Below are 27,416 nucleotides of genomic sequence, written 5' to 3' on the forward strand. Positions count from 1 at the left end.
TGCAAAATAACCGGGAAAACATAGTAGCTGTCAATAATTTCTGTTGAATGTCCATGTATTGGAGGTTGCATTAATATTCTCTGACAAAAAATCTGCTTAAATGGTTTTTTCCCACAATATACATTCTACAGAGCATTTTACACTCCTCCAAAATCACATGTTTACAGCTAGCTATGAATTAGGCCTTGCATTTGCAAATGGGTGCCAACCGGATAAGAAAAGAAAATTAAAAAGCAGTCTCACTTAGGAGACATAACACGCGAGTCAGGCCAACCGCATCCTGTTGCGTGCAGATGACACCACAGATTCTCAGACGCAGGAAACAATGTCACGCTGCAGCTCAATGTGCCAACCTCGAGACTCTTCCAACGTTATCAAACATCCACTTGAAATCTCTTAAAATATTCACAGCTTTATTAAATCATTGCAAAAATAAAGTGATACATTCATTCAGCAATAAAAAAAAACAAGACTCATGAAGATTGCAATGGCTACGTTTCTTCATGTACATGCATTTCACCAACATTTCACAATTGCATTAAGGTTTGTAGATCCTGCAAGAAAGACTCTCATCAACACACACAGAGGACTTGTGAATTGTGAAAACAATGAAAACACACATGAAACAGTGAGTACTTTGGAATCCCTTTACAGATTCCACTTTAGCATTTCAAAAGTTTTTGATGGTTTTGTGCAAATATTTACTGACAGACACAGCTGGCATGTAGACCGACAGACCACAGATTCTAATCTGTTCTGAGGCTCTACGAAATTCTGGAGGAGGAACAAAAAAATAAAAATGATTAAAAGTAATGTATCATCCCCTTTTAGTCTTGCTTTGGGTCTGCCATCACTTCATCAGGAGGCACTGCTCAGTCAGCCATCCCTTAAAAAGGAGAATTCAGAAAATATAACCCTTTTTGGACAAAATTTGTTTCACAGTGAAAGTTTTTCTCCTTTTTATAGCACTGATGGTATCCTGCAAGCATGCACCTTTGTAATGATTAATGCTCAGACCCATTTGGCAGTGAGCTGGTTTCCACACACTAAAACCAGTTCTCCCCATGACCCCAAATAAGCAAATCTCCCAAATTGTTGAAGGTCCTGGCACCAGAAAATGGGAATTATTTTTTCATTTGACCCTGAAAGTTCTGCTGGTGATGTGTGAAGGATCCCAGGAAGTCAGTGGAAAGGTGTGATCGACGACTAAGGTGAGAAAAGTGCTGTCCCGAGGCCCACCGCAGTGCCTTTCTTCCTCCCTTTATCTCCGTTTCTCCTTCTGGTTTTCATTGGCTCATCTGTCATCTCCAGATTCTGGAGCGACCAAACCTCTTCAGGCTGCAGGCTGGGCTTGGACCTTCTCTGTCATCTGTTTGGCACTGTAGTAAGACAGACTCAGACCCATGATGGCCAGCATCATGGCGATCTGGTTGACAGTGCGATCATGCGACTGCGTCTGAACCTCACCAGCGACCTGCCTCTGCAGAGACAGAAAAGAAATGAGACAAAGGTTACTGGTTGAACACATAAACTTATTTAGTACTACACATGCCTCTCAAATTAAAACATCATTAGAATGTTAATTAAGTTGAAAAAGTTAAGCTCAAATTATATAAAAACAATTATTTCAAGCATTTTTCAGTATACGTTGCCGATTATGTCGTATCGCTAATGAGAATTTAAAAAGCTTGTTTTTAGTACAGAAATGTCAACCTGCTGAAGATTTTGTCCAGGTCAAGACTTATTTTGCATTAATTACTGCATCAATGCAGCTCAACATGGAGGTGATGAGCCTGTGGTTCTGCTGAGATGTTAAGAAAGCTCAGCTTCCACCAACAGCTGCCTTTAGCTGTTTGGTCTCTGATAGAAACTTCATAAACTGCACTTTTTTCTTCCACCTAACTTTCCATTAATATTTTTTGAAACATAAGACAGCCATCTGTTTTAGCCAGGGCTTTTTGTGGGTTACCCTCCTTGTGGATGGTGTCAATGAGTTTCTGTTGGACACCAGTTTAGTCATCAGTCTTCCCCATTATTGTGTTGGCCATATCACTAAATTAATACACCAAAATGCATATCATATATTCCCTTTATACTCTAATTTTTTGAGATGTTAAACCTTGGGACATCATAACTTTTAGCAGAAATATATATTAATGCAACAGTCTAGATGCACATGATTCACTTATTGCCTTCTATTGTATTTTTTCTCCAGGTATAGCCCCACCCTTTTCTACATACAGATCAGGCATTTGACTGTAAGATACCAGCTCATTTATGGAATGAGTAAGCGATGTTCAAAAAAATAAAGTGACATCTATGTATTAAATAAGGGTGGCCTGCATTTTTTAGCAAAATGGTAAAAAAAAAACCAAACAAAGAGAACCCACTGGTAGAATTGCTACAAAAAGCATAATGTTTGTGGGGGGGACAGAGGTTGTCCATAAGAATTATTTCAGGACGACATAATCCTAGTCCTAAATTCCAGTCTTAATAATGTTTTCCAGTAAAATGCATTTGAAAGAATATTGAACAATACGCTCACTGAAGCATACAATTGTCTGAAATCATTAAACTAGCAACCAGTCTGTACATTAGAAATATTATTACAGGGTCAGATGTAAATTAAAAGCTAGTCACTTTCTTTTGTTTTCTTAAAGCCATCCGAGAAATGCTCCTTGTTTGTGAATTAGTGAAAATGGCCAAATTATTATTAATGTATAATGGAGGAGACATATGCTACCCCCCACCCCCGAGGATTGCAATGACAAAAGAAACAAAGGAGATGATAATCATAAGCTCCCCAATTACATTGTGATGAAGAAACCTCTTATAACCTCATAAGGACATGATCCTGACCACCAGTTGCTGCGCACTGAAGATTAGCTGACTTAAAGTAGGCCATAACATTTTCCCCTTGATTACAAGACAGACAAATTGGGCTTTTAAGAAATATTTCTGATTACGAGAACAAAGGTGCATTCCATCACTCTTATTAAGGTAATCTTGTTTCAAAACTAAAGGTGGTCAGACTGCAATTAATGCTTCTGATAAAAAGCCAACACAAGAGCTGACTAATTAACCTTCTCAATTAGCCAGCTTGAGATGGCAAGAAGGTTCAATTCAATTGGTAACATTTAATGGGTGCTTATTCAACATTTCTAATTGAGCTTATATATAAAAAAATGATTATGATGCTCAATAAGCTGATTATTATATTTTTTTTGTATTTTGGTCTATATACATTCATGCTGTGAAAGCACTGTAGTTAGGCTCAACGTATTGACTCATGCTTATATTTATACTAAATACCTGGAGAAGGCGGAAGTATCCAGGTGTCAGCCTGCCCAGCCTGATGATCATGTTTCCTGAAATGATGGATCAGTGAACCCCCGGGGTGGTTCAAGATCTGCAGGTAAAAAAATGAAAAGTGTAAATGTAGGTTATGTACTTCATGTAAACAATACATACAAAGAAGTGAAACTAAGCTTTTGAAGTCAGATCAAAAATAGGAGGGTACTTCTTTGTGCTGGCTTGCAAATAAACTAAAACATGAAGAAAGAACATCCTTTGCCTGAAGCTCTGGCACAAAACTGCACACGTGTGCAGAACATGTGTGATCGAAAATATCATCTGGAACTATTTTCAATTTGTCTCTTTTGCCACAAGTTCTGTTCATTTCACACGTTCAAAGTCGGGAAGCCCCAAAATCCACCACCCTTTGCCCTCCCCTCAGTTCTGAGTTATTAAATCGTCATGTTTGAACGAGATCTGGGTCAGAGCAACAGAGACCGTATTCATGCTGCGTCATGAGCTGACACTGCAGAACTAAAGTCATTTTCAGAAATAAAGATAAATGCAGTTTTAAACTTAAAAACTGCATTTTGCGTTACACAACTGGACACCAAGATTCTAAATAGATAAACGCAAGAAAGACAAAGGGATGGTTTTCAGTCCTGCTATGACAGAGGCGCAAACTGTAAAAACAATTTTTTAATGGGTTGATGGTAAAAACAGGAGATGGGATGAGCTCATCTGATTAAAAAACATAAATAAAGAAAGAAAACATTTTAAAAACCAAGCAAAATTATATACATTAGTTTGTGAAAAAATATGTTGGTACTGGAAACTTATGTTAAACCTGGGATTTATGTTCCAGAAAAAAAAGGAAGCATAATCATCGAAGAGGATGCATAACACGTGAAGCAATAATGCACCAACCTGTGGAGTTACACCCTTTATAGAAAAAAAAATGTTATTCCAAGTTTTGTTTTGGTACTCCTGAAGAGTTGATTATGAAAACAGATGGACTTCTCACCGTCTGCAAAAGGAAGAAAGAATAACTCCAGTCCCAACAGTGGGATATTCTGCTTCCACAAGCAGAGAAAAAAATGACAGAAGAAACTCCTAACAGATGCCAAACAGAGAAGAACCTGAACCAGAGAGAGAGCTTCTGCGCTGCGCTCCGCCTTTTTATACAGCCCAGCTCTTACCCAACCAGATCTTCAGGCTTGCCTGCGATATACGCCCACTTCTGCAACACATAGACTCCGGTGTCCAAATTCATTACTCTCAGTGGGTCGCTTCCCAAATGCACATGCTTACTGCCTCCTTCCAAAAACAAAAATGTCAGATATAATGTGCTCACTTGGGCAGAATAAGGGAAATAAAACAGAAAAATAAAGAGAAGAATTATTATGGCTGGGATTTCAGCGTCTTGAGTTATATAACCAACATGATGTGCACATTTAATCTCAGTTTGGGTCAGAAATCTAGTTGACCCCACAACTGTCGACAAGTGGGTAAAAAATGCTGAAAAACTTTTTAAGCTTCTTAAAATTTACCAATAACGTTGTGGGGTTTTTAGTAAATTATGTTATATAACTACATTTCACAAAGTTCTGCAGAGTCAAAACTGCACTCAATATGCAACCTGAGCTCCCTGCATGAGGTCCAGAGGCATGAAAATATTTCTGCAACTTGTGGATCTGACATCAAATAGCCAAACAAAACATCAGCTCACTTTCTAACAGTGAAAAGCTCTGTATGAAACTGTATGAGCTATCTCAAATCACACCTTCCCTGAACACTAAAACCATTTGGTGAATAAACACCAAATGATAGTGCAAGCATGTTATTGGAGCTCTGTGACAGAGAGTTTAAGTAATGTAACATCCAACATGTCTCACAGCTACCTACACCTAATACTGCAACACCCATTTTATTAAGTTAACCCTGCCCTTCTTAGCACAAAGCAGCCAATCCCTTTTCAGCAACTGTATCCCTTTTGGCATCTAGATGTGGTGATGGTGGTTTATAGGCTTAAAAACAGATTTAGAGAAGTGAACATAGGTGATTCTGAACATGGAATGGTTGTTGGTATTTTAGAAATTGGGATTTTCAAACAGCCATCTCTCGAGTTCGTATAGAAGAGTTTTAAAAATTAACAGAGCACCTTTGGGATTTTGTGGAATGGGAGATTCAGGTGTAGACAAATCTGCAGTGGTTTTATGGTGCTGTCTTGTTAATGTGAACCAAAATCTCTGAAGAATTCCAGCACCTTGAATCTACATCTCAAAAAAATTAATAAATAAATAAGGCTGTTCTGATAAAGACAAAGTATGTTAAGCCAAGCTCTACCTAAACGGAGTATCGTAAAAGAAGAATTGAGAATGAGACTTGTGTGGTTCAATATGAGAATATGTGAAGAAAAAGAGAAGATACAAAATCATCTTCCAGCCAACATTTTCTATGAGGAATAAAATGCTATGCTAACATGAGCATGTTTTGTCTTGATAGGACTTGTCAATAATTTGGCTGATAACATGTTTCAGTCTGGTTCAAGTTAAGTGAGTGTAAACAAAACTTTCAGCAAAGAAACTTAAAGATTAGCTTCTAAAATTTTAAGAACAGCACAAATAATAAAACAGAGAGCTGAAACAATCAAAAAGTCTTTTTCATTGTGAATGTCTTTCTAAAAAAGTGAAAGGTAATATAAAAAAAGGAGAGACAATTCCTAATTATTTTGTTTAACAAAAAAAATCTTAGATTAGGTTCATAAAATGTTCTTGAATCTCTCATCATTCCTAATAATGATCAAATAAGAGATATCAGGGAATAGTGAACAAGTATTCTTAAGTATCCGCTGCGCTATGTATCTTGTTCTCTTAAACGAGAAGCCTGCTAATTTTACATGAGATTTCACTTGCATGTCAAATGCCTGGAAATAGTTTTACAGACACTAACTAAACACAACCTTGGTTTACATAGGGTACATTTTTAGATTTAGAGATATGTTTGTAAATGGCCTCATTAAAAGTAAGTCCTGCAGTATGAGCATTTCAACATTTGAGATATTTTACTAAAACAAAACTAACCAAAACAGCAAAACGTTTGAGTTAATCCCATTTTAAAAAATTGGGATTTTTAAAAATGTTAACATCTGAAGCTAAGCAGTAAAGTTGCTAAATCAGGAAATACTAAAACACTATGCTGCCATGTTGCTGATGTTGGCAATAAAAATAAAATGTTCTTCCTGAGAAGTCAGTCAGAGCTTATTCCCCCAGATCACAAGTGCATGCACATTACTGCAATACTTTTCTATGGTACAATAATGAGTATGTATAACTTTACACCTCTAACTTTGTGAAATCTTGCATTAATAGAAAAAATCTTCCTAAAATGTTGGTAATTTCAACTCAAAACTTACTTTATATTTTGTTTAAGAATTATCAGATTGTTTACAGAAGGTACTGTCATTACTGCCACATACTAATAGATTGTGGCACTTCAACCTTTCTTTATGAGATCTAATTGAAACAAACATGTAAAGATGGTTAAAGTTGGGTGATAATTGTACCGGAAGTAATGTCTGAAACCAAACTGGCCAGCCCATTTAAATTAGCTGAGTAGCTCACATTCTTCAGATGTTCCCAGCTGCTTTTCAAAGACCCATTGACATTGTCAGGAATTTCATGTAAGAGGCAATGCTGAGTCAGTAATAGGCAGGGCTCAACGTCATGTGTTGGAAAGATTCTGAGTGAATCATCTGTGAACTATTCATGTTACGGTTAGGGATGAACATGAAAGCTGGAGGGCGTTTCCCCATAGGTGCATCACCAGTGACCATGCAAAAATTCTCAGCGGCAAGCGAGTCCAGCCACAGATCTGAGGCGAAGCTGGGAAAATTGGATGTGGTTATGGTCAAAGCACTCAAGTATATTTGATTCAGAAGTAAACAGATATGTTCAAATTGTGCTAAAATCTGACAGGCTTCCCATTGTAGGATGAGCTTTTTAGCACTTTTGAATGTTAATATGTCTTGAAAGCTATAGTCAGCCATCTATCAGGCCCATAAATATTTCCTTCTCCTTGGTACATGCTGTACTTTCTGCAAAACAACCAATGAAATTCCACCGTCAGGTCTTTCCTCTCGTCTTGGTCCCGCCTTGTTGTGTCACTTTCTAGCGCCCTCCACCCCCAAACTCCCAACTCCCTATAGCGAGCAGCCATGTGAAAGATGGACCCATCTGCAACCGTAGCAGAACCATTGACCAACAAAAAAAAACCCTCCTGCAGCACAAAGAGCCTCAGTGTAACATCAGGGCCGATAATCTGCCTGTCTCGCCACAGGAGCAGCTCAGAGACTGGACATCCTCCACAGTCATGACAATGGCTGCCACTATTGTTGCCCCAATGTGAGAGTCAATTAGTTAATGTGTGCAAGCTCTTGTGAAGTGATCCTGTGGTGACTAATAAACCCATCATACCTGTTCGTTTTCATTTGCAAACCAAACTCATTAAATTCCAGCCACACCTTTTAGAAACCTGAACACTTAGAAACAATGTGCTGGACTAATTCAGTCATTCCAGCTGCAATCAACAGGTCCTCTAATTGGCTTCTAAAAAAAATTGTTTGGGACAAAAATGGAAAATAGTTTTTAAAAAATAGCATTGAAACATAGCTTCTGTTTGTTTCAAAACATTTACATTATCACAAAAATAAATGTTAAAGCAACCTGAAACACATTTCAGTTACAGCAGAAATACTTTGGGGTAAACCCAAGAAATCCACAATAAAATGAGATTCTGGAAACAACAACACAATGAAAGTTTATTGGTTTGTAGAAATAAGGATTTTCCTTGCATAGACTGGGAATTTATGACACAAACATTTTATTTTGGTCCTTAACTGAAGAAATACTGTGGCAGACCTAGGTCAGAACAGAGAGGAGTTGAAGTGTTTCAAGCTACTCTAAAGTGACTCTCAAAGCTGACACACACAAGTCTTAATTCACTTAAAGAGAGAATAGAAGACGAAAGGTCTTAACCTTTGTAAATCCAGCCAATGTTAAGGAACATATATAGGAGATTTGTTTTTTTTAATTTTCAGTTTAAATCAGCATTAAAAAATGTCACCAAATTATTTTATGCATATGTCAGTTTGAACTCTAGGAAGCAAAACCTCCTGAAAAATGTCCCTACAGCCAGTGAGCCACAGTGGAAAGGAACAAAGTGTACATTGCAAAGACATGCAATGTGCATGAAAAAATCCTGCTATCGGAAAAGTAAAAACAAGAACGATTTACTCAAATTATAGCAATTTATGACTAAAAACATATTACCAAAAACGTTTTCAGACTTTTTTAAAGTATGAAACGTTTTTGTTCTTCTACTTCAGATTAGGATGCTTTTAACAGTTTTCTGATGATCTGGTAAGAGAGACAGAAACAAAGTTTTCAGTGCACAAGCTGTTTTGTAAAATCACTGAGCAAAACCAAATTATAAGTTTAACTTTGCTTCTTCAAATCAAACTTTTACCACTGTAAAAAAAAAGGAAAGAAAAAAACATGTCATTGGGATTTTTTCAAGCTGTATCCTGCACTTTTGGGGATATCCTGTCTTTTAAATGTCCATATCTGGTATGAATCCCGCTGATGAACTCAGATTAAATTCAGTTGAGCGCAACACTTTCCACTTAGAAAAATAAACAACGTCGACAAAAGAAAAACATATTAAGATGACGATTTTTTCTTATTGAAAAGTTGCAAAACATCTACAGTCGGGTTTATTCTGGAGCCAAAGAATTGTGGTTAAAAATCAGAGCGCGTTTAATAAATGTTTGCCATAAAAATGACATAAGTTTTTGGCAGCTAGAAAGCAGGACGCGTAGTCTGCTGAGCTGTTTCAAACTTAGCGCTGCAGACTCCCGAAGACTCATCAGTCATGTCTCTGTCCTCCCTGTCCATCCTGTCCCTCAAAAGCTGGGCGCTTACCTGCAGCTGTTCGGGGGCAGGGCGTGTGTGCAGGGGACAGCTGTGGGCTCGGCCAGCCTGCGCGTAAATGGTACGCTGTGTTCGCTTTGAAAAGATTTTATAGGAAGCTGGGTATGCATGTTGTGTGTGGCAGCGGTGAGAGGGGAGGGGCACTGCCTCTCAGACATGCCTCTGTTCATACGGACCCACGCAGACCCCCACGGCACAGGAGAAATGGGCTCGTCCGCGTTTAATAATGGCTCCGTGTGCGGAGGAACATTTTGTCTTTGTGTGAAATATTGTGGAAGAAATACGCGCACATGTGACATGCCCTCTGGATAGCAGACTCTCTGCGGTGTGTTTAGGTGTAAATACAAAAATAGTGAACAAGGCCTGAAATATGCAGACTATGTGTTTTCATGGAAGTCATAAAATTATAACTTTATCTGGGTTTTTGCTACTACTAAGTGTCAGTCCTAACTTTGGAAACTAAAAAGCACAAAGTTGAACCATATACTTTGTCAGAATGAATTTGCCCACAGAGAAAGTAAAGTGTACACACATTTTACTTTACTGACAGGCATCCTTTGCTGCCTTTACAGCTGTCTCCAAAATTGATTTCCTATTATAAGACTGAAAAATAGCTCAAACTCAGACAGTTTGTAAGGAGAGAGTCCATTTATAGGATTTCTCAATTTTAGCTACACATTCTCTGATTTAATTAACGGTAGACTTTGACTGACACATAAAAATGTTTTCATCTGAACCAGAGCTTGAACTAATCATCGTGCTGAAGGTGAAATTCAATTAGATTTTCTTCCAGGATGACGGTACTCAGCTTCATCCATTTTTCCAATAGACTGTGACCAGCTTTCCTGTCCCCTGCTAAATGTAAGAATCCCAACAGAATGATGCTGCCACCACCAGATTTCAAGATGGTAAAGGTGTGTTCATGTTTTTTGTGAGGTGTTAGTTTTCTATCAGTCATGCCAAAAACTTTTATTTCTGTCTCATCTGACGAAACCGCCTTCGTCCGCAAGGTTGAAGTGCTCTCTGTGGCACAACAAATTGAATTTTCTGTTACTTTCTTTCAACAAAGGTTTTCTTCTTTCCTCTCTCCAGTGAAGGTCAGATTTGTGCTGCAGAGCTCTGGAGCTCTGCAGCAAACATATCATGCCTTGCCTTGAAAGATTATTTGTTTAGCACATTTCAGCAACAAGGCAATTCAAAGTGCTTTATGTGATGAAAATATACATTTCTAGCACTGGGTGCTGGGTGAGAGGTACATCATGAGCAGGTTGCCAGTCTTTCTCAGAGCCACATAGAGAGACACATACTTATACATCGGGACAATTAGAGAGACCAATTACCTAGCAGTGACAGGGAAGTCAGAGTACCCAGAGAGAATCCATGCATGCACATGGAGAACACGTAAACTCCATGCATGGATTCAATCCTAGGGCCTTTTAGTTAAATTGATGCAAAACAGAATTTGAGAACACTTAGTAAGCAAAGCTCTAAATTCAAATCACCACGCAGTGAAACTAAATGCAACCTAGTTTATCTTAGTTCATTTGTTAAAATAATTTTTTTATTTTTTAGCTGAAAACTATTGCAGACCTGACAAAAATCAGCAATGCGTTTTGAAAAAGCTTAAAGAAAAAACAGTCCTGCCTGGAGATCAGGGGTTTGAGGCAGGCTTCCCGAATGCAGATTCAAATTTATTTGGTGAGGTATACAGTTAATGGACATTATGATATCACATTGATTCTTAAAGGAACAGCTTAAATATTATGTCCAGTGGAACATGAGAGTTTTGACTTAGAAATTGGTGTTTTCATTATATGTGATTAAAATTTGGTTTCTTCATTGAAATGCAAAACATGCAAGTATTCAACAAGCTGATTTTATCAGCAAACAAGGAGTGACTCCTCAAGGTTGCTTGAGGTTAATGTACTTTCCAGTGACCATGGTATCCCAAACTGCACAAGCTAACTATCATGTTACCTCAAATGGTGTATTACAAGGGTGCTGACTGCTGACACAGTAAGACAGATCTCTCCTGGGAGTTCATCTCTTTGTATGAAATGCACAGAAAACAGTCACAGGACACACTGTATGGACATTTACATAAAAACAATGTATGTATTTTCTTCTAAATAATCTGACACCAGAATCTCTACTGTCCTTCAGACGCGTAAGGACATAAGAACCCGCTTCAAAATGAGCACATGACAGAAAATACTCAATGGGCCATGTTTAGAAACTATATTTGCTTTAAGATATTTCAACGAAGTTTTTGGAAACAACAAACGCGTCATATTTGACCGACTTTCAAGCTTTGCGGAAGCCAACAGAGGAATCCCACTGAAGAAACAAAGAACATCTGCTTCATGTGGTAGCACACTGCCCCCTGCTGGTGGCAACCGACAAGAACAGGACTCAGGATTAGCAGACCACAAATCCAAATGTGAGGAAACATCTGGGAAGCTAATTTGATTTCTAATGTATGTTATCTGCATGTAAAAAAACACATGTTGGCAGTAACAACTGTAACTTCACTTTTGGGAATAAAACTCCAAATACCTCATCTATGAAAAGGGCTTTCATTCATTTATAACATTATTGCCAGACATCAAAAATATGTCAGCTCAAACCTAATTACTACCATTTTATTAGGTTTTAGATCCATCTACCCATTGTCTCTGTCCTGTTATCCTTGTACGGTTGCACCTACTACCAGTAGTCACAGGGTAGAGACATGTTCTACTCTGGACAGGTTTCCAGTCCTTCACAGACAGAGATACACACAACAAACATCTATGGTTTTACATTCATAGCTAATTAGAATTTTAAAAACACCAAATAACATTACAGTTATGTTAGTTCATCAAAGGACAAAGAAACATGGACTCAATAATCTTGCAGAAAGATGGATGTGTATCCCAACCCAGAACCTTCTCAAGGTAAAGACAATAAATAATACAGACAATGTCATCATATCACAAAGGTTTGATAGAACTCAGGTGATCCACTTTAGTAGGAATGGATATATTTCTAATGTTTCAGTTTTGGATTTTTACTATTTGGCTTTTTAAAATCAGGAATATAGGATTGTTAGTTCTTTTCAAAAGTGTCTGCAGTTAGGTTTCCAATAGCTACAATTTTCTTCCACATTTGGTCTAATTTATTTAAACTTTCTCCAACATCAGTTCAGAATTGATTTTATTTAATCATTAAAGTAAACTCCAGTAATAGATAAAAATATCTCAATCAATTATTATAAATGATAAAAATTGTAAATGTTTGTAAACATTTAGTAAATTCCTATTACATACATGGATGCCAATATCCAGTAACATATCTATGGTTATAACTTCATAATAATGGGTTTATAAATACTTTCTCACTGCAATCTTGTAAAAACTGAATATACAATTTTAGTTGCACATTATGAAATGTAGTTCAGTTGTTTGCGTCAAGTCAATTCACCTAAATTGAATAAAATCACATTAAAAAAAAACCAAACAAACATTTTAAAGTTTTTTTATTCAAGAACATTTAGATCAACCACTGAAGTCAGAAAAAAAACCTTCCACTTCCCCTTACAGAAACATAAGTTAACAACTGTTTTTTTTTCCCAATCTGAAGACCAGATTTACATGGTACATGTTTTGGGGAGCTAACAAACGTTTGACCTAATACACTAAATTTATGTGGCATTATAACTGACTAGATCTTACGTTGACATACATCGCTTTAAATAATTTGGTAAGCAACTGTTTATTAGTCAAACATTAAAATACAGGGAGATGAAAGGCAAAGTTCCTATTCTCCTGTAAGTTTTACTACATTTTAGCTGCCTTATGTTTAAAATTAGATTCAAAACCCGACTTGAAAATATCTATCCATCAGCAGTTTCAAAAAAACAAAACAGATTAGACAAACTAAAATGCCACGCCTACAAGATATGGACGGTAATCATTTTAAAGTTGATAAAAATACAAAAAAAAAAAAAAAAATGGATATGAATGTGAAAACAAAGTCTTGTTACATTGAGTGCAAGCCCAGAACAAACCTATAAATGACATATTTGTAATATAAAACTTGGTAAAAAATACTTATTTAAAACTGTACAATCACCAAGTACACAGAGTGAGCACATCTTCAACCTTTATTTATTTGGTTTCGGTGGCTTCAGCCTTTGGCTCCTGAGAAAAAAAACAAACAAACAAACAAACAAAAACAAAAAAACCAAGAATAAACAACTTTGTCCTACAGAACAATGAAACTCCAACTTCTGGGCCGATATTAGGAATCAGTGTGTTAAACTGTTAATATCATAAAAGCAAATTAATTCAGAATAAATCTTGTGGGTCATATTAACATCTTAACCAAAAAATAACTGCATTGTATAAGGAATGTATTAATGACAAAATTTAGGGTAGGTATTTCTTAAAACAGAAACATACCTCAGCCTTGGTGTTTCCATTCTCAGCTGGCTTGGCCTTCTTTGCTTTTGCTGCCTTCTGCAAAACAAAGAAGCAAGTACATTTAAATTTATAGCAACTGTATAAAAAACCCACTTTAAATTAATTAAATCAAAGACTTTTTAGTACTTTATTAATAAAACTATCTGGTATGAAATTACCTACCTTTGGAGCAGCTTTTTTCTTAGTCTCCACTGGGGCTGCCTTCGGTTTCTGAATAAAAGAACAAAAAAAAAAAGAAATATGACTGGAAAGAAAGGCAAACTAGTTTATACAATTAGTCACCCTCCAGAAGGCTATTATTCCATAAAAAAAAGCTTGTTACTATTTTGACAATTTCACAAAGAGGTGTTTTTGTCCAAAAGCTTTAAACAGTAAGCGCGAGAAAAACATGTGGTACAACTGCTACCCAAGATAAAATCTTACCAGTGCCAGTCGCGGGGAGGTTCTTCTTTGCTACAGACAAAAGACATATTTAAAGTTTAAATGCATACAGGAGTTTTAGTTCATTTAAATATGAAAAACAAAGAAAAGTCAAATAGTTTTTCAAAAAAACAACAACAATTAAACAAACTAAAATGAAGCATAAAGTAGAAGAGACAAACCTCAGGGGGAACGGTTTGCTGTAAGAAAAAAAAAAGAAACAAAAACAAAAAGTATTAACACTTAGACAAAAAAAATCATCTCTCAACTATATGAACTCCAATTGTACATCAATTTTACCATCAGAAAAAAAAAACAATCAGAGGAAACTTAAATCAAAGTGCACGCAGTTAACTTGTAACGAGCTGCTGAACTTGAAAGTCACAAAGGACTTCCCGCGCATTTTTGAATTCAAACTTGGGCTGTCCTGTCACCATGACAGCGCTTTGGCGCCCTGACAGCTTCCTTTGTTTTGTATCAGTGCGCGCCTACGGACAGCTGCAGGGGGAAACTGATAAGATTACTACTTTACTAATCTGCAGCTACACAAGAAATACAAGGAAAAACGAATCTGCAGAGCAAATCACAAATACAATTTAGATGTTTTTGTTTTTAACCGGGAATCTTAGTAGTTCTCATAAGTAGTCCTTATACTATAATTAATAAATTAAATCTTTTTAAGAAAACCCTAAAAATTTTCATAGTTCAGCTAAAATAGCAAAACTGCGTCTCTGTTTAGATCAATATTTTGCTACACGTTCTTTAGAGATGGATTTGCGTAAATTACTAATACGCATTGTCTAATATAAAGGGCGCAATTGATGATTTGCATACATTGATGATCAATTCAACTAACAGATTAAAATTTACAACATTGTTGAATCTTTATTCAGGATGGGAGGGCAATTTAATCATTCAAAACAGATAAAAATTTATCATTTTCATTTACCCTCCCCCACTCCTTCCTCAAATTTGCAGGTTGCTTAAAGCATCTTAAAACTCGACCAACCACCCAAAATGTATATTTGCACAAATATATATTGACCGTCTGGATTCCTACTGCTGTGATTACGAAATAATAGTGTAACTCGGTGCATAAAAAGTTGATCTTTCGGTGCAACCTGTCAATTTTTTTTTTTGCCCAGCCTACTGCCACAGAGAGGGAAAAAGGCAGACGATGACAGGATTTAATCAGCACAGCGCAATGTCAGAAGAGAATGTAGTCCGACCCTGACTACAAGTAAAATCAATTATATCTACACCGTCTGAAGTTTTAAAACCAGTTGGTAAATATTTTAGGCATTTATCGACGACCAACTCTTTAATTTTCGACGACTAAGACGATGCTTGAACAGGTCTCTGCTGCCCGTCCGCCATTGCTATAACGTTTGTTAGAGATGATGACGTTCCTCTGATGCAGAAAAAAATAAATGCAGCCCAACGTTAACCTACAGACCCCGTCACGAATCCAACAAGAAGACTAAAAAAAACTAAATATAATAAAAATAAAAATCCTACCTTTGCTTTTCCCATGGTATTGGCTGGAAGTCAAAAGAAAGCTGAAAAAATACAGCCGCAAAAACAAGCTGTTTTTCGAAGAGATGTCACACGTCGACCCTGCAGTCTCAGTGTAAAATGGCGAATGTATAATAGAAACGAATGTTTTTGTAGTTTATACAGTGAAATATAAGAACGAAACCGGTTTGAACCAGTTTTCTATTTCGACGTTTGTCATTGGACAGGAACGTGACACGTGTTTCCAGGGACCTCCCACTTGTTAAAGAGGCAGGAAGCGAGCTGGTGAAAGTCTGAACTTCGCCTCAGGGGGGCGCTGTACCGGCGGTTTCGACTGAATTAGGGTCTTACCGAAAAAAATAAACGCATAATGAAAATGGCGTTCACTACATGTTGCTGATGAATTACGGGTTTAAAAATACACTTATATTCTACCTTCCTTATTCTGCCTTTTATATTAAAACTTCATTGCACGTTACTGGGAACGTTTGACATAGACCAATACAAAGAAAAAAAAGTGTTTTTTTAAATTTTACAAAACATGAAAAGTGAGACATGGAACTACCTGTGAATACAGCTGTTCTTCTCTGTGCTTTAATACCCAGACTCAGACATTTGTAACTATTTTTCTCTGTAAAATCTGTCAAACTATTCCATTGCAGCTCCTGCTTCTTGTTGCCCTTTTTGTATTACAATCAGTTCCACTCTTTAGTCTTCCAAGTTTTCTTCTGTTACTAATTCTTAAGCATCAATCATCTTTTAAGCATTTCTGGCAATAATCACCCATCCCTGCTGAAGAAACTTATTCATACAGCATGTTGCTGGCACCACTGCTTTCCTGTGGATGAGGTATGTTTAAAGTGATCCACAGCATTTTTTAGCTAGAAAAAACACTAAATTTCAGTCTCATCTGACCAGATCAATTTCTTCCACATTTCTTAGCAATGAACTGCAAGTTTGTGGAGGACTCAACTCTGGAGGAGCCGCAGAGATCCACATTTGCAGCTGAATTACCCTGGTAGATGCTGAAAGGCTGGATTGTTGTTTCATGACATAATACTGTTCTAGACTTCTGCACAAGTTTAGACTTGCATTTTCTTTTCTTCCCTCAAATACACATTACTTTCTGTTGACAAATACACTGAAATGGTTGTAACTTGACAAAATGGGAAACAGTTCAAAGGGAATGAATACTTTTGCATAGCATACTTCAACCTGCTTAATTTATTTTTCTGAAATCTATCAAACTAATTTTAATAATGTAACTATATGAAGCTGACAAAGAAAGGAAAATGGCTAAAATCTTCAAATAAAATAAGCAGTTTCTCAGATATAGTTCTCAATTTATTGATTGAGAAAGCTGGTCAAAATATAGTTGTCTTTAAAAAACACACTCGACATCACTTTCAGCAACAAAAATACCGAACTGCATTAGGTGCTGGAGAGAACTGTGGCTTTCACTCACCTTTGACTTTCAATCAACGACATGCATTTCACAGACAGTTTGCACAACTATTTTACTACATCTTGACCAGACATTTCTGCATGTTAGATTTTTGCAAATCTACAATCATAAATATATAACATTAGTCTACAGCCCCATAGGGGTAAACATTGTCCTCTTGTTTTATACAAATCAGCAACAACATAAATCCACCTCCAATCGCTATGTGCGCTTCCTTGGTCCTCGGAAGTGTTTTGGGAAAACGTCTGGAGGTGTTTTATTCCTACTACACCTGTAGATTAGTTCCTTAAAACTTTCCTAGGTTAGGACGGTTTCACTGCATATGCTAGTAAAGAAAGTGTCTCTCTTGTGCTTCAGTGCTTGCAGGAAGTCCTGAACTCGTTCTTCCCGGGCAACAGTGTAGTGCTGCAGTGCCTCTTGTCTTCTTTGGGCATCAGCTGGCTTTCCGTTCCCCTGATGCTGCAGGTGTTCTGCTATGCAGGCACAATCTGCCTCCAGCTGCTGGAGGGCCTGTTCCTCTCGATGGAGATCTCTGGCTTTCTGCAACATATCAAAAATAAAATCCTGGATTTAGTAAAGACGCAGGATTTGACTCCATGATCAGGTCAAAATAATCATTTCAAACTGTCACGAGCCAAAGGTCATCATCTTTTACCTGCCTCTCGCATTATTTCAGTGCAGACAGTCTTCATGTATAAAATTAAATAGGGTGATAATTTTCACTGCAAGTAAGCAAGCAATTTTTTTTCTTCTGAAAAACAATTAGAAAGGTCACAATATGCCTTTCCAGATAGTCTGTAAAAAATGCAAATGGAACATTTCAACATCGCTTTTTATTATAAATTTAAGGTGCCTATCATTTTTGTTATAATTCAAATGTGACAATGTGTTAGAAAATTGCAATTATTTTTGCAAAGCCCCTTTTCAATGAGCTTTGAATCTGTATAAATAAAGATTACAAAACAGTAAGTGCATGGTTATCTACAATGGTGCAATGTATATTAAAACCAGGTATTTAACACGTGTTAAACTACCAGGTTATTCCACCACAGCAGATTTATAGATAGAGAACTTCGTAGAAACCTCTAGAGTTCTGTGTGATGTTGCTCTCTTATAAATATATACGAGTACATAAACTTATGAGTATTAGACAGCTGTTTTTATTTGAGACTACCGCTCTAACCACATTGCTGCATCCAGCCACAAGCTGACATCAAAGATTATTCCGTCCATCCAACAAAGTTGGGAGTCCGATGCAAATCTTGAATCCTGATGTTGTGGTGAATATTTGAGTGAAAACCCAAAGCAGTAATGAAAGTAATGAAAAGAACCATAAATTACCAACCCATAGAAATACGGCAAGTGGTTATCAAGGGGACAGAACACAAGCTGGAAGACTGTCATTGATGAGAGAGGAGTCAGTCTGACTTATTGAACTCTCCATCTGCTTAGGCACCAAGTGATGTGACAGGTGTTGTTCCACTTCCACTATATGATACTTGGCGATAGTGCTTCATCAACATCACCAATTTACTTTTACAGAAATTCTGTAACGGCACCCAAATGTTCCTGTTCTTTTGCTTCTCTTTCTGCAATCTCATTTCAGAGCCACATTTCTCATCAAGTGCAACATGAGGAATTACCTGGATGGATTTATGATTTAACTGGTACTGGACTATAGCTTCACACAGGTTCCAGAAGGAGTATTCTGGCCACAGAACCGACTGAAACACTAGGCAGGAATGGGATGTCTGGAGGAAAGGGAAACATAAAAAAGGTCATTAATTTAAATTGTTCATCACCTGACGCTTTCTCAGAAGCATCCTTCTGATACTTTTTCAAAAGTTATAGTTTGGCATTTGGTATAAAACCTAAGCTTGCATGCCAAATGAACAAGCCAAAAGAGATTAAGCTGTTTTCCCAAAATGACAAGAAATTTAGTTGGGGTAGTCAAAGTAAGGCTTTAAGACCTGAGAACATTGTACCAACTGTGAAGAAGGGGGGTAGCATCATCATGCTACAGGCTGTTTCGAATATAAAGAACCTGGACTACCATTAAATTGTTCTAGTTTGTTTCCAAAATTAGATGGAAAAAAAGAAGCTACAATTAAGTTTATGGAATATTCTTCTCAATACAAATGAAAGCTTCTGGATGATATTTAAAAGCTGGTTCTGTTCCTGGAACTCAAACAATAATTTTTCCTGATGGCTACTAGAAGCGTTAGCTTGAGGTATAACTTGCAGAAGGATTTTAAAGTAAATTTTAGTGGATGTTATGCAATATAGATATATGCATATATTATATTATATAGATATATGCATATATTATATTATATGCATATAATAGATATATGCATAAAGAAAGTTCACAATGTATTCAAATTAGTCTAATTCATGTTTTTTTTTGTTTCTTTTAATTGTATAATCACCCTAAAATGGTTAAAATATGTGTTTCAATCTAAAATAAAATAACTATGTCCATGATGACTTCTCACCAGCACCAGATGTTATACAAATCTTTTAATTTTAGATCTTCAAAAAAATAGCAGGTCCGATTCAGTATGCAGCAGCCACTTCATGTTGTATTTTGTTTGCCTATGAAAACATGTTTTCAGCTACAAAACCTGAAAAATATGCCTAACTGCTGGTTACAACTTTCTCATTCAACAGAAGCAATAAACAATGCAGTTTTTTGTCAAGTTTGTAAATTACTTAATGTCAATTCAGGTGTGTCGCGTAATCTCTAAAAACCCATAGAATACTAATAATTTTTCTCCCATACCTGCCACAGGAGGAAGTCGCTGAGGCGCACCTCTCCTGAGGTGCGGATGAGCAAATCGGGATTGGGAGAGTTATTGCTATACAGGCACTCACTTAGCAATGCCTCCGAAACATCGCTGAGTATGACAGAAACAAAAGCAGCTTGTTAAAGCCACAGCTTCCTGGATTATCTTTTCAAATGCTATTAAACATGCAGTATTGACAAGATTAACCTACAAGTGTCTGGAGCATTGCTCACCTTGCTTTGATCAGACCCTGCTCCACTCCCCAAGCCATTTCCCTGACCGCATTTGTGATTTCATATCTTGATGTATAGGCAAAGCACACGTTGAGAAAACATCTGGAAAACAAAAGTTTAATTTGACAAAGTCATTCATAACATTCTAAAGTGTGATTTAATGATAAATGAAGTAAAAATAGTTCAGACATACTTATTGTTGTTCTTTGTCATTACCACAGCTTTGGCAATAACTTGTTGAAGGTCTAACGGCAGCATATTCAAGTCACCCAGCACCCGGATACAAACACCGTGTTTTTCCAGATTTTCTCTGGAAGACAAAATGAGGCATTGAGAGGAGAGGAAGACACAAAAAAAGGAAGCAAGAAAATTAACACAAAGAGCAGATATTGCTAATTTTATACAGATATTTTTTAAATGCTGATAAAATTATTATAAAAATGAACAATGTCAGAGAAAGGGTAGCATAATGTAAAAAAAAAATACATCAGATGTCTTAAAACTTTTCAACCTATAACAAACCTTCTAAACCCACACAAGGGGGTCTAGAAAATATTTTCTTATCAACTTACAGTGCAAATAGTAGTTTGCACCAAAACAATGTTCAAAGTATTAAATAATCAATCAATCAATCAATCAATCCACCAATCCATCTTCTAACACCCTTGTCCTAATGGGCTTGGGAGGGGTACTAGTGCCTATGTCCGGCTAACGTTCTGGGCCAGGACATACCCTGGACAGGTCGTCAGTCTGTCACAGACATTAAATAATTATAATTCTTTTTTTAATGGAAATTTTCCACACCATCATGAGTGTATTTCTAATTTTATTGTCATAAGACTGCAGCTAAAATATCAAATAGTGCTCTTAATTTCTTCAATTGCTCATTGAGCTAATTTCTAAAATGGTACTCATGTTTTGCTGAACTGGGCTGTATCAGAACCTACAAAAACACTTAAATATCTTTGGATCCATTTTGGATGAAATACTAAATTCAAAAATCCTTACAAAGAAAAAAATCTGAGCTGATGAAAACAATGAGCAAACAAATACATTTAATAATAATCATAGAAGTGAATGAAAAGGTCTGCTTTTCGAAAGAGAGAAATATGAAAAATTAACCATCTAAATCAAAAATTGTCAACCCCACATTCTGGCGATTCGCAATAACATGAGAGTCAATGTCTGTGCATGGCAACAACAGCCCCCCATGTTCAGTCAAGCCATATTTGTCTTGGTCATCCTGACATTAGTCCTCAGCTTATCAAACGCCCACAGAAGGAGTGAGTTCTGGCTTCAGAGAAACACAATTTTATCCAAATCTATTTCAGTGCTCAGAATTTCAGTTAATTTAAGCCAGTCCATATTGGCTGAGAGCATTACAGTACACACACTGCAGAAAAATCTTTGGTTGAAAAGACACACTACTGATCGAAGTGTATTTTGAGGAAGCTGTGAATCATATGATGTCCTAGTGTCACTCTGTCACTAACAGCACAGTGGAAATGTTTCGTTTTCATCTCACTGTTCTTCCAACAGCCTCTCGAACTTCTGTCTGGCAAGATCCAGCAGCCCATCCACCTCCTCTTTAGAGCGTTTGAAGTTCTCAATGCTGAATGCGTACACTGTCACTTCTGGGATATTGAGGTGTTTGCACCAACGTAAGGTCTGGTTCAGAAAATAACAGGGAATGAGTCAAACTTGCATGAACAATTTGAATATGTGCTGACGCAATGTGTTTTCTGAAATAAACTACAAAAACCGACCTCTGCCAGCTTGTTGAATCCCTGCATATGGCCATCATGGCGTTCCAGGTTTTTCTTTCGTGCAAAACGTCGATTACCATCCATAATGAAGGCCACGTGTTTGGGCATCGGTCCTGCCTAGGAAACACAACGATGAGCAGTGGAGTAATTTTAATGCTGCCATTTTATTGACATTGCAGTAGAATTTAAGCCATTTTGCCAAGGAACATTTCATGTGGACCAAGTGTCTATTCATGGCCTAATATGAATCTTTTTTTCTTTTTTTGAGTTAATTGCCTGACACTAGCAAAAATTGGCATATATTTTGGCAAAGACATGAACTTTGCCAAAATATATGCCAACTTTGCCAAAAGTTTGTTTTCTTTGTGAACCCAAAAACATAAAACAAAAGTAAACTTTTAAATCCAGTGTCATAAGGTTCAATAAGAGTACCTTTTTAGATATCTCAAAATCTTTATAAAGAAAAACTGTCCTAGAGATATTTAGACATTTGGATGAAACAATTTTTTTGATTCCAGTAATGGTCTGAGGTTGAGGATCTATTCTAACCATGACAGAAATGTCTGGGTTTTTTTTTAAAACAGATATTGCACAAAGTTCAAAAGGTCCTTAGGGATAGGACTTGCAGAATGTGTTACTGGAGCAAAGGCAAACTATACAAAAAAAGACATCTTCAATTCACCTTATTTTCTATTACTGAAATATATTTTTAAGTTAATAGCATTGCATCACTCATGGTGGCAGCATGTTGGGGTAACTGTGCTATGTTAGTTTTGATTTGTTCATTTTGTCGACTTTTTTTTTTTTTTTCCAATTTAGTTGTTGCATGTTTGGACAATTATTCCTTTTGGTTTTGGATGCCTAGCAGCAGGAAATATTCTTTTATTTTTATCTCTAGACAATTGATATAATGGCAAAATTTTACAACTGATGCTGCTGATTCACATAACACTTAAACTATGACACCACATTCCTAAGAAGTTAAAATAGAGGCTTCATGGATATAGGGCAGGACCAAAAAGCAGAGAGAAAAGGAGGAAAACAGGAAAAAAAAAAAAAAAACCAAAAACTTTTTATTTTAATCATACTCTTAAAAGAGATCAAAATATTTAAGATTGTTGGATGAAATAGTTTGAAATCTTGCCTACATTATCTATGATGTGACCTGCACATTAAAAGGCTATTATGACAAGTGTTTTTATACTTCATTCAGGGTTGCACATATTTGCTGTTGCCATTTTATGAATCAGAGAGAGAAAACCATAGCAACTAATGGTTTAAATTATTGACTTTTCTTTGGACTGACAAAAGCACATTTTGTGTTAAAACAAACATGCCATTGTACAGATACCAAAAGATGAAATTACATCTCTTCCCTAAGGCTGCATTTGCAGTAGTCATGGTTCACACATGTTTTATAACTTAAAATGAATCAAAGTGTGTCATATTCAAAACAGAATTGCAAACTTAAAATGAATGGGTTTTTTTCCATGAGCTTTTTTCAATGTTAATTCCGGAGTAAATATTGGACAGTCAGACCAGTTATTTCTATTCTCAATTACCAAACGTACATGTGAATAAAGACATTTCTAGCTGCAACAAAGTAAAGCATAATGCGAGATAGTATTTATAAGTGTTTTCCAAAATTATTTTATGATTATATGTATCTTTAAGGATCCCTAAAGGATTGTATAATATTTTAGAATAAAAGTAGGTTATGCTCACTTTACTCAACAAATTTAAAAATGAGAAAAATGTGCGAGATTTACAATCACAGACTGAGCAGATACACACACACTTACCATGAGTATGTTAGCAGAAATCTTTTCCAACAGATTTAATTCACCTTCTCGTATCCACGACATTTTTAGGTTTCAAACGATCTGAAAATTTACATATAAAACAGTTTTTAATAATTAATGAATAAACAAAAGATAATCCGCTCAATCTGCTAAAAATACGTCGCTGAGGAACCATATATAGAAACCAAATTTACTGTGATATTATGTTTCATATGAAGACACTGATTTGATTTCAGACCGTCAACTGCCAGCCAAGCTCCGGGGAGATGCAATGATTTGAGCTGAAGTACAAATACAGACTATCTCCTTCAGAAAGCACTCACCGTTAGTGGAGACACCTTTTTTCATTCAAACATCCGAAGCACAAGTTGTTCTTTTGCCAAAGCTGCGGCCGTTTCCTCACATTTCTCAGTTCAGCCTCCAACTCACAAGCTCTTACGATGACGATCACTTCCGCACTGAAGTTCAATGACGACTTCCTGTCACGCGGTAGGAGATTTTCAGAATATGGGCATGGACCCAGTTAGCACGTGACTAATTAACTGTCGGAGTAAAACAACGAGCAAAAAAAAAATAAATAAAATAAAAAATAACGACTGGTGAAAATTGAGCTTGAAAATCTTGACTACCGTAAGATGAAAAAAGTATTCCTCCAATGTAACACTACTTTTCAGGCACGATTTTTTTTAAATGTAACATTTAACAATATTAAATTAAGTAAAAGAACAAGAATGTGAAATTTCACATCAACCACCTTCATTTGACAATATCAAGGTGGTTCATTTTTGACTGGAACTTCTGGGTGGAGTCAGTTTTAAAAAAGGAGATGAACAATTTGTGTAGGCAGACATTTTGCCTGAAAAAAGATGCAATAACCAGATTTATTGAATGATTAGAGTTACAAAAATAAACTATCCAAAGATTAATAAACAATAACTCGTTTATAAGCATTTTTTTGTAATTCTACATTAAATTGTCTCATCACCATGTTAATGTTTGCTATACGTTAATTATGTGTAATTAAAAAGTTCGGAGTTGTTTGCATTTAAGCATTGACAAAGGAGAAAATATCACATAAAATAGGACTTTCCCCTAATGAACTCTCACTTTTAGTTACCAGGCAGAGATTTGCGATTTTCATTCAAACCCTTTATTTATTCTTGTAAGCAGACATATGAGATCAGCTCAGTGTCTGTTCAATCTACTTGTTGTTACTTGAGAGAGACCTTCTACCTACATTTGTGAGTCTTATCACTAAGATTTCTCCGAGGGAGTCTGAGAACTGACATTTCTGATACATTTAATCGGTGTTGTAACTCTTAATTGGGCTGACCTAACCTTGAATGTAGAATAGTGATCCTTCCTTCCAACAGGGTGAAAATAAGATGAGTACTGGATGCAGTTCTATTGCAGTGCTTTGTGTAATAGAACTAAAGAATCATCAATGATCTTGGTAATGCATAAACATCTTTATAAAAGTCTGTCAGAACAGTTAACAAAATCAAGTCACCACAATTAAGCTGATTATTTGCACCTATACAATAGTTGCTTTCTTTTGTCATGGAACTTGGTAGGTGGCAAATCTTCAGCTTCTTCAACTAATTTAGTTATGTCAACATCCTCAGCTGTCTTCCTTCCCATCTCCATTATCACTCATCTACTATTTCCCAAACTTCTATGCACTGTCACTGGCATCCTCCAATTTGTTGTAATTTACTGCACTGCAGGCTTAAAAAAAATAACACTATTTATTAAAATAGAAATTAACTAATCAGTATAAACTATTGTTTTGGTTTTAAAGATTGTAAGTAGCAATTAAGTACTGTAGAAATATAAGGTAAAATGACAGCAATTGAAGATAATAGACAGATAATTCACTGCAATTTTCCTCCAAGATAAAACCAAAACTTTAATATTTAAATTGTTTATTAGTTTTTGTTATTATTTGATGTTATTACTTTTCTACGCGCGAAGATCTCATATTTTTTTGGTAAGTTAAGACTGGTTGGCCAGTAGGGGGCAGTTAAGGCAGGACTCCATGAAGTTGCTTCCAAACAAACGTGTTGTCGACACAGGAGGGTTGAATCCTAATTTTATTGCTAAATATATTTAAAGAAGTAAATTTTAAAGTACAAATGTTAAATTTTAGAAAAGTTATATGAAGTTCTTGTATAAATTAACATTATTTACAATTTAAAGTTGGGTTAATTTAATTTACATTGTTGGTTTTATTGGTTTCATCTTTTATGCACATTTCTACTGTCTCTTTATGTTCATCATACGTTTTAAGAGGAAAAAAATATATTTGGAAAACTTTCTTTTTTAAAGTTTTGTAATTATATACTTTACTTGTATTAACTTAAAATGTCTATATATTTTAAAATTAAATGGTGACAATCAAATTAAAATTTGAAACATAAGATAAAAAATTGCATCAAGGTTATGCGGATCTTCAGTGCCTTAGAAATTTTTTATATTGACTCCTTGTCTTATGCTTTTCAATAACATGTTCTTTCTGATTTGAGGAGAAGCTTCTTTGTGCTGCAATGGCTGCCAGGAGACATGTTTCTTTAAACTGTTCATTGAGAGACATGCACTGTACGTGATTTCCATTAAACTCATTGTGAGATTTGCCTGGACCTCTGCTGAATTATGTCAGTCATTGTAAAGGGAGTGAATAATCATGGAATCATTTGAGTTATATGTTATTTTTTTCTTATTCAATTGCCCTTACAAAGTAGAAATACATTTTTACTTAAACATTGAAGGCTTTCTGGGATCTTTTTTTCTAACAAGAAAAGCAGATTTTTGTTGATCACAAAGAATTTCTAAAAGCAAAGAAGTGGGTAAAGCATCCAAGAGGGTGAATAATTTCAAAATATGCTTGTATATGTGCATGAAAGACAACATATTTTTTTACAAGAAGTGACAAAACCTTTTGTAAAGTTCTGTTACATGTTGGTATATAACAGTATATTACAATGTGTGCTGTTATACATTGCATATATAACAGGAATATTACATATGCAGCATATAACAGCTGTTATGTTATAACAGCTTATATATATAACAAGCAAAATTAACACAACATGAAAGAGTGTATTCATGCACAAGAGGTCTAGACAGATTTCTCGTTTAGCATATATAAATATTAATTGTATGTGTAATTTATATTATTATCCATCATAATGGTGGTGATTGGAATGGTGGCGTTATTAAAGATGGCAGTTGGCATGAAAGTTTGAGAAATTCTGGTCTCAGTCTGACAGTGATTAGCATACCTGCAGTGCAGTTCCTCCTTCAACCTCTGGGGTGTGACAGCAGGTTTGTCATCAATTCGCTTGCACTTTTTTAATGGCACTGAAGAAGTTTTGGATCTTTGGGGGCTGAGGGGTTGGCCTTTTTGTTCCGCTGGAGAATCCTGCTCTCACAGCGAGAGGACGATAAATCACTGTGGCGTGGGTTCTTCGGCCGAATCACAGCACGCAGGGACTAACGAGGAGCTGCGGAAGAAAAGCCGTTAGAAACAAGAAGTTATCTTCCTCCTGCTCCACCGTTAGCAGCAGGTCCAGGGATAACGGCCAAACCAGCATCTGCCAGCGGCTATCACCGTTAGCCTTAAGTCCCGTGCGAATCTGGAGGGGGGGTCCTCGTAAGGGGTTGGGGGCGGGGGTACACGGAG

The 27,416-nt window shown here is 36.3% G+C and overlaps 1 protein-coding gene and 2 long non-coding RNA genes across 3 annotated transcripts; all 3 read right to left on the bottom strand.

Moving 5' to 3' along the window:
• Positions 1–396: 396 nt before the first annotated feature.
• On the bottom strand, positions 397–9,405 carry LOC129370889 (uncharacterized). Its single transcript, XR_008607100.1, has 3 exons — positions 9,276–9,405; positions 3,313–3,409; positions 397–1,480 (listed from the first exon to the last, which is right to left on the bottom strand). It is a non-coding gene; the product is annotated as an uncharacterized LOC129370889 (long non-coding RNA).
• Positions 9,406–12,784: 3,379 nt separating this feature from the next.
• On the bottom strand, positions 12,785–15,878 carry LOC129370888 (uncharacterized). Its single transcript, XR_008607099.1, has 6 exons — positions 15,686–15,878; positions 14,350–14,367; positions 14,171–14,200; positions 13,910–13,957; positions 13,727–13,783; positions 12,785–13,465 (listed from the first exon to the last, which is right to left on the bottom strand). It is a non-coding gene; the product is annotated as an uncharacterized LOC129370888 (long non-coding RNA).
• A 1,134-nt stretch (positions 15,879–17,012) lies between these two features.
• On the bottom strand, positions 17,013–27,415 carry dhdds (dehydrodolichyl diphosphate synthase). The gene is made up of 10 exons (XM_055047145.1): positions 27,016–27,415; positions 24,058–24,213; positions 23,735–23,815; positions 21,933–22,049; positions 21,692–21,834; positions 20,360–20,476; positions 20,167–20,268; positions 19,930–20,044; positions 18,791–18,898; positions 17,013–17,687 (listed from the first exon to the last, which is right to left on the bottom strand). The coding sequence occupies exons 3-10, from the start codon at positions 23,795–23,797 to the stop codon at positions 17,445–17,447; spliced, it is 1,008 nt and encodes a 335-aa protein (XP_054903120.1). The 5' UTR covers positions 23,798–23,815; positions 24,058–24,213; positions 27,016–27,415; the 3' UTR covers positions 17,013–17,444.
• Between the last annotated feature and the right edge of the window lies 1 nt (position 27,416).

The sequence above is a fragment of the Poeciliopsis prolifica genome, unplaced genomic scaffold (assembly GCF_027474105.1).
Source record: "Poeciliopsis prolifica strain line A6 unplaced genomic scaffold, Auburn_PproV2 SCAFFOLD025, whole genome shotgun sequence".
NCBI lineage: Eukaryota > Metazoa > Chordata > Actinopteri > Cyprinodontiformes > Poeciliidae > Poeciliopsis > Poeciliopsis prolifica.

Bases quoted from the DNA above. Each gene is read 5' to 3' on its own strand.
- dhdds (XM_055047145.1), bottom strand. From the start codon at position 23,797: ATGTCGTGGATACGAGAAGGTGAATTAAATCTGTTGGAAAAGATTTCT. The intron at 20,269-20,359 runs GTATGTCTGAAC...TTTGTTTTCCAG, and splicing joins ATGACAAAGAACAACAATAA to ATGTTTTCTCAACGTGTGCT. The intron at 17,688-18,790 runs GTAATTCCTCAT...GATATGTTGCAG, and splicing joins TAAATCATAAATCCATCCAG to AAAGCCAGAGATCTCCATCG.